General features: G+C 59.2%; 1 protein-coding gene across 1 annotated transcript; it reads right to left on the bottom strand.

Annotated features, from left to right (window-relative positions):
• Nucleotides 1-62: 62 nt before the first annotated feature.
• LOC119865725 (pancreatic progenitor cell differentiation and proliferation factor-like) lies at nt 63-966 on the bottom strand. The gene is made up of 3 exons (XM_038572875.1): nt 912-966; nt 650-833; nt 63-248 (listed from the first exon to the last, which is right to left on the bottom strand). The coding sequence occupies exons 1-3, from the start codon at nt 964-966 to the stop codon at nt 98-100; spliced, it is 390 nt and encodes a 129-aa protein (XP_038428803.1). The 3' UTR covers nt 63-97.
• Nucleotides 967-12,194: the final 11,228 nt, after the last annotated feature.

Genomic DNA, 12,194 nt, shown 5'->3' with positions numbered 1-12,194 from the left:
GGACGGCCCAGGGAGCAAGGCCAGCTCCTCGCCCCCGCCAGGAAGTGAGGCTGAGAAGGGTCTGGTGACTTCAACCCCAGGCCCCGGGGCACACGGCTCACAGCTCACGCACACCACCAGGGCCACTGGCTGCTTGGAGTTTATTTTCCACTTGGTGCAAGGCACACAGTTCCAGGGTGTCGGGAAGGCTCGCGTGCGGCTTGGACAGTAAAGAGTGGGATTCTCTCAACTTCCTTTTTGGTGTTGTGCTATTTTGATACAAAAGAACCCAACAGCTTGTGCTCGCTGCAGCCTGCCTGGTCCATAGGGCAGGGCGGGAGGGGAGGGGAGGGGAGGGGAGGGGAGGGGAGGGGAGGGAGGGGGTGAGCCAGGCCCCCCGACGAGCCGGGCGCCTCGGAAGCCTCGGAAGCCTCGGAAGCCTCGGAAGCCTCGGAAGCCTCGGAAGCCTCGGAAGCGGTGCTGGCGCTCAGGACGGCGGCCCGGGGTCGGCTTGGCCAGGCTGGCGCCCGGGCTGCTTCCTCGCGGCTCGCAGGGCCGAGTCGCCGGTGCCGGCGCCGCCGGAGGCCTGGGGAGGCTGCGGGCTGGGGGAGAGCCTGGCTCAGAGGCGCCCGCCCGCCCCCCGCCCGCCCGCGCCCGGCCGAGCACTCACCGCGCCGGCGACTGCAGCACGGTGGCCGTGGACGCGAGCGCGGACCTCCCGGAGAAGAAGCCGGCCCACCAGGGGCCCGCGGCGGCCGTGGGGGGCCTGCCCTCGCCGGGGCGCTGCGGGGCGGCCTCCCCCGCGCAGTCGGCGCCGCCGCACGCGCTGTTACCGGACGCGGAGCCCAGGCGGCCTGCGGGGGGGGCCGGGTCAGCCTGCGCCGCGCCGCGCCGGGCCGGGCCGCACCGGGCGGGGGCGAGGCCGTACTCACGCCGGTAGTAGTCGTGCGTGGCCACGAGCGAGCCGCCGGACGGGATGGCCGCCATGACGCCGCCGCCGCCGCCCGCGCCGGGCCCCGGAGCTCCCGGCCGGCCGCCCCGCCCCCACCTCGGCGGCGCCCCCTCGCGGACCTCGGCGCGCGGGCACAGGTGGCGGGGACGGGGGCGCCGGGCCACGGACGCCGCGGGCACCGGAGACCGCGACGGCCGCGCCGCCCCCGACGCGCCGCCTGCGCATGCGCGGGCGCACCCGCTGGGCTCGCGCCCCGGACGGAGGGTGCCCCGCCCCCGGCCCGCGAGGCCCCGCCCCCGACCCGCGAGGCCCCGCCCCTCTGAGGCCCCGCCCCCGTCCCGCATGGCTCCCGCCTCCGTCCTGAGCCCTGTCCCTCTCTGAGGCCCCACCCCCGTCCGTGAGCCCCGCCCCTCTTCGAGGCCACGCCCCGTCCGTGAGCTCCGCCCCTTTCGAGGCCCCACCCCCGTTCGTGAGCCCCGCCCCTCTCTGAGGCCCCGCCCCCGTCCCGCGAGGCCCCGCCTCCGTCCTGAGCCCCGTCCCTCTCTGAGGCCCCGCCCCGTTCGTGGGCCCCGCCCCTCTCCGAGGCCCCGCCTCCGTCCGTGAGCCCCGCCCCTCTCCGAGCCCCCGCCCCCGTCCTTGAGCTCCGCCCCCTTTCGAGGCCCCGCCCCTGCCGAGCCCCTCCCTGCGAGGCCTGGGTCCCAGCCCGCTGGCTCTAGGGGAAGTCCAGCCCCAAGGCTCCGTCCCTGGGGAGGCCTGGCCTGGGATTAGGGTGGTTAAATGACCCTCCTACCCGGTCCTGGAGCAGAGCTCTCCCGGCCTAAAGGAGGCCTCTCCCCCATCCCACAGCAGGGCTTGTCCACCTTCCTGAACCCTAGCAGTCCTCTGGGATCCAGGACCCCAGGTGGTCCAACCTGTCTCCACCTCTCCCACCTTTTGGGCCTCCTCTCATCGGGCCTTCTCTGGGGATGGGGCCCATCCCACTCTCCTTGGGGCCAGACTGGGGCGTGGCTCTGCATGCTCAGCCCTCTGAGCAGGCCCCAGCAGCATAGCCTCCCTGCAGCCGTGGGCACCAGGAGCTCCCCAGGGGTACTGTGTGTGTCGGGCCCTGCAGCTGGACCTGTGGTGGGCACAGCCCTTCAGGACATCAAAGTAGGCGCCCGTCCCCGTGCGGGTGTCTCGGGAGCTGACTCCCTGGCGGCCAGCACAGCGCTGGCCTTCCCACAAGGCACAGGGTGCAGGAGAGGGTGGCAGTGGAGGGCCGCAGGGGCAGGGAGGCTCGTGTGCACGGTGGCCATGTGGGGATGCCTCCCCTAGCTGGAAGCACAGGCCCCCTGCTTGGGGCAAGCCCAGAATGTTCCCCTGCAGTGAGGGGGCCTCAGCACACCCTGCTGTGTCAGGAGGAGGCCTCTCCTGTTGTGGACATTCAGCCCTCCCCAGCCCCCGCGCCGGCCTCCCTCTGTGCAGGGGGCCAAGTTCTGCGCTCGGTATTCCTGGCCCTGGCCGGGCAGGCTCTGGAGGAGTGCGTGGGGCTTCAGGGAACAGCCCCAAGGAAGATCTCATGACCCTTTCCGCTGGGCCCGCCACATCTTCAACACCCCCCCCCCCCCCCCCCCGCCCAGGACCCCTCCAGGATTCCTGGGCCTCACTCAGCAGACAGGAGGTCGAGGCCTCAGGAAGGGAGGGGCCTGGCAGCCGCTGGAGAGGACCCCCTGTCTGGCTGGGTGGGGGTCACGGCTGCAGACTTTCCGACCATGCCCCGGCTTGGGCAGCAGTGTGGCCCAGGGCACCGTGGGGGAGCGGCAGGCTGGGTAAGGCTCACTGCTTCTCCACCTCCTTCATCTCTTCCCCGTGGACCAGTCCCCTGCTGCCAGTCCCCTGCTGGCCCACGGGGAAGAGGACAGGTCCAGGGGCTGTCAGCAGGGGGTCAGCCGGCTCGTACACGCAAGGGGCACAACACTGCCAGGCCTGTGCATCGGGGCGGGTAAGGAAGCTCCTGCTCTCTGCGGGCTGTGCCCAGAGGGTGACAGGTGCTGTGGCAGCCCCAGGGCGGGAGGCGCACAGGCCCAGGCCCCAGGAGCCCTGGGGAGCAGCGGGCGAGATGGGCCCACCGGCAGGGTACCCGCTCCCCCTGAAGCCTGGGCCCTGCCCCCCAGGGAGGCCCTGACACCGCCGCAGCCCGCACCTGCTCCCCTCGGTACCCAGGCCCGGGGCTCCCAGGGGCTCCTCGTGTCGGGCCCAGGCCTGGGCTCCTGCGGGCAGAGGCTTCTGGGAGGAGGGCAGAGGGGCCAGGCTGGGGCCTAACACCCCTGCTCCAGAACCTCCATCAGAGGGGCAGGAGCTTCGGGCGCTCACGGGAGACGCGAGGCGAGTTCTCAGGCCAGGCCTCTCCCTAGGCTGGAGCTGGGACGTCCCGTGTTCTCTTCCACGTCCCAGAGCGTGTCACACAGCCACGTGGCAATGCTCCGTCTGCTTTGATGAGGTCTGGTGGCTCTCGCGTGGTCTCTCTAGCTGCAGCCTCCAGGCCCTTCCTCACCCTGTTGGGGCCATGGGACACCCCACCCTGCCCAGGTGCAGGCACGTGCTGGTGGGGACTCTGGGCCGAGCACCCTGCAGGGCTGAGGGCCAGGCCAGCCGTGCCCGGGGTCACCCTGCGGTAGGCCGGGTCGGGGAGCCTGGGCAGGCAGGGCACATGGCCTCGACCTGGCTGCGGCCACCTCCCCATGGGGCTGCCTCCCGTCGAGGTGTCACAGGCCAGGTCCTCGCGAGTGGTGGCTGGAGTCGTGGGGTGCGCGCTGGGGGGGGGCTGGGGGGCGGAGCAGTGGGGCCTGTGCGGCGCTGGAATGAGAGGTTCTGTGAGGGGTGGCTGGTTGGCAGGGCCTTTGCCCCCAGCGCGCTCGGCCAGCACGGCTGCCGGGGGACCGGGTCCTGAGGCCTGGGGGCTGGCGGCGGGGGCTGTGCGCTGACCACCCCCAGGCAGGGGCCTTCCCTGGAGGACTCCGATGCCCGTCCCCGCAGGCCACCCTCCGGCCACCTGCAGGCCGCCTGCCACAACCCACCGCCTCCCCAACCTCGCTGGCGTCCTCAGGAACAGAAAATCCGAAAGGGGGCGGTTTTCCTTGAAACTGTAAACAAGGGGGCCCCCGGGTGGCTCAGTGGCTGCACATCTGCCTTCGGCCCAGGCCGTGACCCCGGGGTCTCGGGATCGAGTCCCACGTCGGGCTCCCGGGATCGAGTCCCACGTCGGGCTCCCTGCATGGAGCCTGCTTCTCCCTCTGCCTGTGTCCCTGCCTCTCTGTGTCTCTCATGAATAAATAAATAAAATATTTTTAAAAAATAAAAAATAAATCAAAGGTTGCTGCTAGAGGGCCTGGCTTGTCACTCCGGCCTCAGGTGTTTGGGGTAAGGGAAGAGCAGGGCTGGGGCTCTCGGGGCTCAGGCTGCTCCCGGAGAAGGAGGCCCCCGGGACCACAGCAGCCCAGCCCTGCCCCCCACCTTCGGGTCAGAGGTCTCCTTCCCCAGACCGCAGCTCTGTGGGCTTCCCTAGCAGGAGCTGGTGCCTCTGTAGGTGATGTCCCCCTCCGCAGGAGGAGGTAACGCTCCAGACTATGGGGGCACTTCCTGCGGCCGGATGATGCCCTGGGGGCGGGACCGCAGCCCTTCCCATCATCTTACCTGTGGAATGGAAAGAGCCCGACTCACGGGCTATTTTGAGGTTAAAGATGCTTCACGTAAATGCTTAGACCAGTACCGAGCACGTAGCAGGTGCTCAGCGAAAGGCATGAGCTTTATTAACAGCGCTTTTCACTGCTGGAAATTAACCTAATTTGTTTACTAGGTGGTTAAGTAAAATTTGCAGGAGGGGGGTGCCCGGGGGGGGGCTTAGTGGTTGAGCATCTGCCTTTGGCTCAGGGTGTCACCCCGGGGTCCCAGGATCGAGTCCCACGTCGGGCTCCCTGCGTGGAGCCTGCTTCTCCCTCTGCCTATGTCTCTCTCTCTGTGTGTCTCATGAATAAATAAATAAAATCTTTAAAACATTTAATAAATATATTTGATGAAAGGGTGAATTGAGTAATAAAAGATATTACAGATGAAGGAGTGAGGAGGTCAACAACATTCTCCCCAAAACGCAAATGTAAACCTGGAAAAAAAAATGTCAGAAACAACCATTTTAGTGTTCTGAAATTCAACCCAAGGCACACAACAAACTGGAAAGGGTTCATTCATCAAAAATACCGAACTTTAGGATAAAATCCAAAATTACTCAGCATAAAAGCACCAGGAAAAGCGCAGTTGGTGCGGGAAACCACAGCAAACCCCGAGACGCCGAAACGTCGAGATGCTGGACGATGTGACAAAGGCCGTAGGGCAGCTGTCGCAGGATCGGAGCCGCGGGCACTCGTGAGCACCCGTATCGAGTGATGGGGAAGGAGCTTTGGCAAAACCCAGCATCCGCTCACGGCAACTACCCAGCAGACGGGGAATAGAGGAGAGGGTGTGCGATGGATCGTGGAGCAGCGATGGAGAACTTAGGGCCGGCGCGGCCAGCCTTGTGCACGACGGAGAGGGACCGCGTCTTTGCCCCGGGACTGGGGACTGTCCACTGCCGCCGCCGCCGGTATCCTGCACCTGCTGGACGCATCAGCCGGCACAAGGCCAGAAAGAGAAACAAAAGACACACGGACCGGCCACGAGGAGTGAAAGCATCCCTGTCCACTGGTGGCACGACGGCCTGTCATCAAGGACCCCACAAAAAAGCTGAGTGAACAAGCGTGGTGAGCAGGAGGCGGCGTTAGTTCCCTTCCACGGGCCGCTGACGACTGGAAGCAGACGCGTAGACACGGCCATCTATAAGGTGCGTCCCGGCCGTGAGACACTTAGGTTTAAACCTGGCAAAACTTAGGTGCCAAACATAAAATGCCAACGAGAGAAGCCAAGGAAGATGAGGGAAACAGAGGCTGAGCCCAGCGCACACGTCCAGCCCTGCGCCCGGCGCAGGCCAGGGACGACGGCAGCAAGGTTTCAGAGGAGAGACGAGCAGTCCCCGAGCTATGTGACAGACACATGAGGCATCAGCACTAGGACGTTTTTGGAAAAGAAGAATGTGCAGGAATCACAGCCCCCAAATTGGGGTGACATGCCTGTAACAGAGGAGCCGGCATCGTGCCACCGTGACCCCAGTCCAACGCGTTGGCCGCCGCCCCCAGGAGGCCCTGTGCTCACGCAGTGGTGCCTCCCTGGGCGCCTCCTCGCCCTGTGGCCAGGAGTCTGCCTTCTGCGTCCGTGGGCTCGGCCCGCGTGGGGGCTCCTGGGTCCGGCTTCCTTCCCTCTGCCGGGCGATGGGGCTCACGCACACTGCAGCGTGGCACCCGACGTCCCCTTTTCCAGAAAGATCGCCGTTGGTGTAAAGGACACGCCACAGAAGCGACGCCCCCGACTGTTGCTCAGCGTGCGGCCCGGCGGCGTTGGGAGAGCCCTCACTGCCGCCTGCTCCCGGCGCTTTCACCCGTGGAACTGGGACTCTGTCCCCATTAACAGCCCCGGAACCCCTGTGTCCCCCGATGTTGTCCCCGCCACCTCCTGCGGGTGCAGCGCCACCGCCCGTCTTTGGCTCCACTCTCACCCTCGGGGTAGAGCTCGTCCTCGTCTGAAGGTCACGTTGTTGACAGGAGACCTTTCTTGTGCTTTCACGGACGTTTGTCGCGATAAACATCCTCCTCGGCCCCATTTTTGGTGCGTGGCCTATGCCGCGGACGCCGTCATCCTTCCCCACCTTCCGCCAGGTCTTGCCGCCGTCCCCCCTCCGAGCCGTGTCGTCTGGTTTCCGCAGACCCGCAGGTGCTCCAGCGTGACCTGTTTCGGGCGCCCACCTTCAGCCTCTTGTGAGTCCAGAGGTGGCTTCACGCGAACAGCTTCCAACACCCTCCGAGACCCGGTCTGTGCCCGACATCCGGTCCGTGCGGGAGGCCCACGCGGGTGTCCGGCGGGTGCTGCTGGGTGGCGGGTCCCGCATGCGCCTTCCACCTGCCTGGTCTGCAGCGTGAAGTCCTCGGCTTCCCTCCTTTGCTTCTGTCCGTCCGTCCGGGCGGCCTGCTCGTCGTCAGGGCGGGACTGACGTCTCCGACTGTCACTGCAGAAACGTCTGTGGGTTTGCGTCCTGCATCTCGCTGACCCGTCACCACGCACAGCAACAATGACGTTGACTATCTTTTCCCGCACCTCTCGACCATCTGCAGGTCTTCTTTTGGATAAGTGTTTATTCAGATCCTTTGCCCTTTTTTATTTTATTTTATTTTATTTTATTTTATTTTATTTTATTTTTTTCTTTGCCCGTTTTTAAATTGACTTGTGGCCCGTGCGTCATGACGTCCTGATAGTTCCTCATACATTCGGGATACTAGACCCCGGTCCAGCGTGATTTGTAAATGTCCTTCCCATCCTGTAGGCTGTGTCTCCACTTTCTTGACTGTGTCCTTTTTAGTGCAAGACTTTAAAATGTTGATGAAGTCCCGTTCGCTTACATTTTATTCTGTTGTTCACGGACTTGGTGCCACATCTAAGAAACCACTGCCAAATCCAAGGTCATGAAGATTTACACCCATGTTTCCTTCTAACAGTTTTATAGTTTTATTGGGCCTTTGATCCATTTTGAATTAATTTTTGCACTTGGCAGAAGGCAGGGGCCTGGATTCAGTCTCCCTCACGTGTCTACCAGCTATTGCCGCACCATCGCTCTAGAGGCTGTTCTTTCCACACTGTCTACGTTTAGCAATTGTTATAAAACTACAATAATCAGGTCAGGTTGGTCTTGGTAAAGAGATGCAGACATAAATCAATGTGACAGAGCAGTGTCCAGAAGCCCTCCCAGCATATGTCCAACTGCGTTTTGAGAAGATGCAAGAGCAATTCAACAGAGAAAGTAGAATCTTTTCGATAAGCGGCGCTGGGAGAATTGGACATCCTTATGCAAGGAAAGTAAAACTTGACCTAAATCTCACATCTTATACAAAAACTAATTCAAAATGGGTTATGCGTCACATCAACAAGAGAAAAACAAGGTCCATATGATGCTCTCAATAGATGCGGAGAAAGCATTTGACACAATACAGCATCCGTTCCTGATCAACCCTCTTCAGCGTGTAGGGACAGAGGGAACAGTCCTAAGCATCTTAGAAGCCATCTACGAAAACCCCACAGCGACTATTCTTTTTTTTTTTTTTTAAGATTTTATTTACTCATGAGAGACACACAGAGAGAGGCAGAGACACAGGCAGAGGGAGAAGCAGGCTCCCTGCAGGGAGCCCGATGCAGGATTCGATCCCAGGACTCCGAGGTCACGCCCTGGGCCGAAGGAAGACGCTCAACCGCTGAGCCACCCAGGGATCCCCTCACATATCATTCTCAATGGGGAAGCACTGGGAGCCTTTCCCCTAAGATCAGGACCACGACAGGGATGTCCACACTCACCACTGCTATTCAACATAGTCCTGGAAGTCCCAGCCTCAGCAGTCAGACAACAAAAAGAAATAAAAGGCATTCAAATTGGCAAAGAAGAAGTCAAACTCTCCCTCTTCGCAGATGACACGATACTGTACGTAGAAAATCGAAGAGACTCCACCCCAAGATTGCCAGAAGTCATCCAGCAGTTTGGCAGTGTGGCAGGAGACAAAATCAATGCCCCGAAATCAGTGGCCTTTCTACGCACTGACAATGAGACTGAAGAAAGAGAAATTAAGGAGTCAACCCCATTTACAATCACACCCGGAAGCATACGATACCTAGGAATAAGCCTAACCAAAGAGGTAGAGGATCTGTACCCTAAAAACTACAGAACACTTCTGAAGGACATTGAGGAAGACACAAGGAGATGGAAAAGTATTCCATGCTGATGGATCGGAAGAATCGATATTGTGAAAAGGTCTGTGCTACCGTGGGCGGGACCGTGGGCTCCCCAGCGAGTTACGAAGAGAGCTGCACTGCTGGGGATTTACCCCAAAGATACAGATGCAGTGACAGGACCCCTGCACCCCAGTGTTCACAGCAGCAGTGTCCACAACAGCCACACTGTGGGAGGAGCCTCGGTGTCCATCGACAGATGGTGGGTGAAGAAGCTGTGGTCTCTGTACACAGTGGGATATCCCTCGGCCCTCAGAAGGGACGAACACCCACCATTTACTTCAACGTGGATGGACCTGGAGGGTATGATGCTCAGTGGAGTAAGTCAACCTGGGGACAGTCATCACATGGTCTCACTCATACGGGGAATATAAGAAATAGTGAAAGCGGGATCCCTGGGTGGCGCAGCGGTTTGGCGCCTGCCTTTGGCCCAGGGCGTGATCCTGGAGATCCGGGATCAAATCCCACGTCAGGCTCCCGGTGCATGGAGCCTGCTTCTCCCTCTGCCTGTGTCTCTGCCTCTCTCTCTCTCACTGTGTGCCTATCATGAATAAATAAAAATTAAAAAAAAATAAAAAAATAAACATAAACTATTAAAAAAAAAAAAGAAATAGTGAAAGGGATTATAAGGGAAAAGAGGGGAACTGAGTGGGAAAGATCAGAGAGGGAGACAAACCATGAGAGACTCCTAACTTTGGGAAACAAACAAGTGGAAGCGGAGGTGGGGGGGAGTTGGGGTGACTGGGTGACGACACTGAGGGGGGCACTTGACGGGATGAACACTAGGTGTGATACTATATGTTGGCAAATCAAACTCTAATAAAAGCAAATGAAAAAAAAAAGCCAAAATGGGTTATGTATCTAAACGTGGATTGGAAGGGGGACATGGGGGGCTCCATCGGTGAAGTGTCTGTCTTTGGCTCAGGTTACGATCTCAGAGTCCTGGGATCGAGCCCCACATCGGGGTCTCTGCTCAGCAAGGAGTCTGATTGAGACTCTTTCCCAAAAAAATCTTTAAAAAAGAAAAATAGTAACCAGTGCTGGTGAGGATGAGGAGAAGCTGAGCCCTCCCGTGTTGCTAGCGGGGATGCAAAATGGTGCAGCTGCTGTGGAAGACAGTCTGGCAGCTCCTTGAAAGGCTAATGGTCGCCCAGCACAGCGGTTTTACTCCTAGATATCTACCCCAGAGAGCTGGAAACACGCATCCGCAGAGAAAACTCGGACCCGGGTGTTCACAGCAGCTCCCAAAAGTCCATCGGCTGATGAACGATGAACAAGACGTGGTGTAAGGAACCAGCAAGGTTTTATTTATTTATTTATTTATTTATTTATTTATTTATTTATTTATTTATGAACCAGCAAGGTATTATCCGGTGATTGAGAAAGGGGAGGAAAAAAAAAAAAAGAGAGAGAAAGGGGAGGAGGTAACGATACGACCGCAACCGGGATGAGCCTTGAAAACACGCAAAGAGGCCGGTCGTAAAGGACCACATGCCCCCTGACTCCGTGCCTACGGAGTGGCCAGCGCGGGCGAATCCAGACACACAGAGTCAGGTGGTTGCCTTGGGCTTGGTTTAAGGTAGGGGAGGGGTGGGAGTGATGGCCAGATGGTACAAGATTTCTTGTGGGGTGATGGAATGTCCTCAGTCGGGCTGACGGTGACGGTCCCACACTCCAAATACACTTAAAGCCACTGGATTATCCACTTTAAATGGATGCACTTTGTGGTATGTAAGTGACACCTTGATAAAGCTCTCCCTTCCGCCCTCCCTCCTTCCTCCTTCCTTCCTTCCCTCTTTCCTTCCTTCCTTCCCTCCCTCCCTCCCTCCTCCCTCCCTCCCCCCTCCCTCCCTCCCTCCCTCCCTCCCCCCTTCCTTCCTTCCTTCCTTCCTTCCTTCCTTCCTTCCTTCCTTCCTTCCTTCTTTCAGATAAAAGACCAAAACAGAACTTCATGAAAGCAGATGCGCCCATCAGCAGACGGGAAGTTATTCAACGTCATCAGCCATTAGAGAAATGCAGGCTAGAACCACAACGGGATGGCATCACACACCCACGAGAGCAGCAGAAAGCACCCTCCACCCAGACATTCCACGCGCTATGGAGGGTGCAGAGTCCCGGGGACTCCTATGCCCTGCGGGGGGTGTGCAGGATGGGACCTGAGTCTGGAGACCAGTTTGGCAGTTTCTTTCTTTCTTTCTTCTTTTTCTTTTTTTCTTTCTTTCTTTCTTTCTTTCTTTCTTTCTTTCTTTCTTTCTTTCTTTCTTTTTTTTAAAATAATTTTATTTATTTATTCATGAGAGACACACACACACAGAGGCAGAGACACAGGCAGAGGGAGAAGCAGGCTCCATGCAGGGAGCCCGACACGGGACTCAATCCCGGGACTCCAGGATCACGCCTTGGGCTGAAGGCAGCGCTAAACCGCTGAGCCACCCGGGCTGCCCAAGTCTGGCAGTTTCTTACAAGGTTGAACACTCACATGCCATGCGACCCGGCAGTCCCACTCCTGGAATCTTCCAAGAGAACCCTAAACGTGTTCATACAAAAACTCACGTACAAACGTCGACGGCAGCTTTCTTCATAACCACCCAAACCGGAAACAACCCCAATGGCATTCGGGGGACGAGTGGATAAGTAAACTGTGGTCGCTCCACACACGGAACATTATTCATTGATAAAAGGAATGAACAGCTGGTCGAGAATAACCAGGATGAACCTCTAAGGTGCTGTGCCGAGTGCGAGGAGCCCCGGCCCCAAGGACGAAGCCCGTGCTTCCATCGCCAGGACGGAGCCCGGAGCACAGACGGCGGCCGGGGCAGGAGGACCGTCTGAGCAGAGGGAACACGGCGGCGGGTCCTGGTCAACAGAGCGTCAGGAACCCCTGCATGCGCTAACACTCATGCAACTGTGTGACTTCCCAGGGGCTCGTTTCTGTGTGATAATTTATTTATTTATTTTTATTTTTTATTTTTTTAAAGATTTATTTATTTATTTATGATAGAGAGAGAGAGAGAGAGAGAGGCAGAGACACAGGAGGAGGGAGATGCAGGCTCCATGCAGGGAGCCCGACGTGGGACTCAATCCCGGGACTCCAGGATCGTGCCCTGGGCCAAAGGCAGGCGCCAAACCACTGCGCCACCCAGGGATCCCTCTGTGTGATAATTTAAAAAGATAAAAATAAAAAATAATAGGGACTCCTGGGGGGCTCAGCGGTGGAGTGTCTGCCTTGGGCTCAGGGTGTGACCCTGGGGTCCCGGGATCGAGTCTCACATCGGGCTCCCTGCATGGAGCCTGCTTCTCCCTCTGCCTGTGTCTCTGCCTCTCTCTCTGGGTCTCTCAGGAATAAATAAATAAAATCTTAAAATAATAA

Source organism: Canis lupus, chromosome 24 (assembly GCF_011100685.1).
Source record: "Canis lupus familiaris isolate Mischka breed German Shepherd chromosome 24, alternate assembly UU_Cfam_GSD_1.0, whole genome shotgun sequence".
Taxonomy (NCBI): domain Eukaryota; kingdom Metazoa; phylum Chordata; class Mammalia; order Carnivora; family Canidae; genus Canis; species Canis lupus.
The sequence above is the reverse complement of the archived record's forward strand: the minus strand, read 5'-3'. Positions and strand labels throughout refer to the sequence as shown.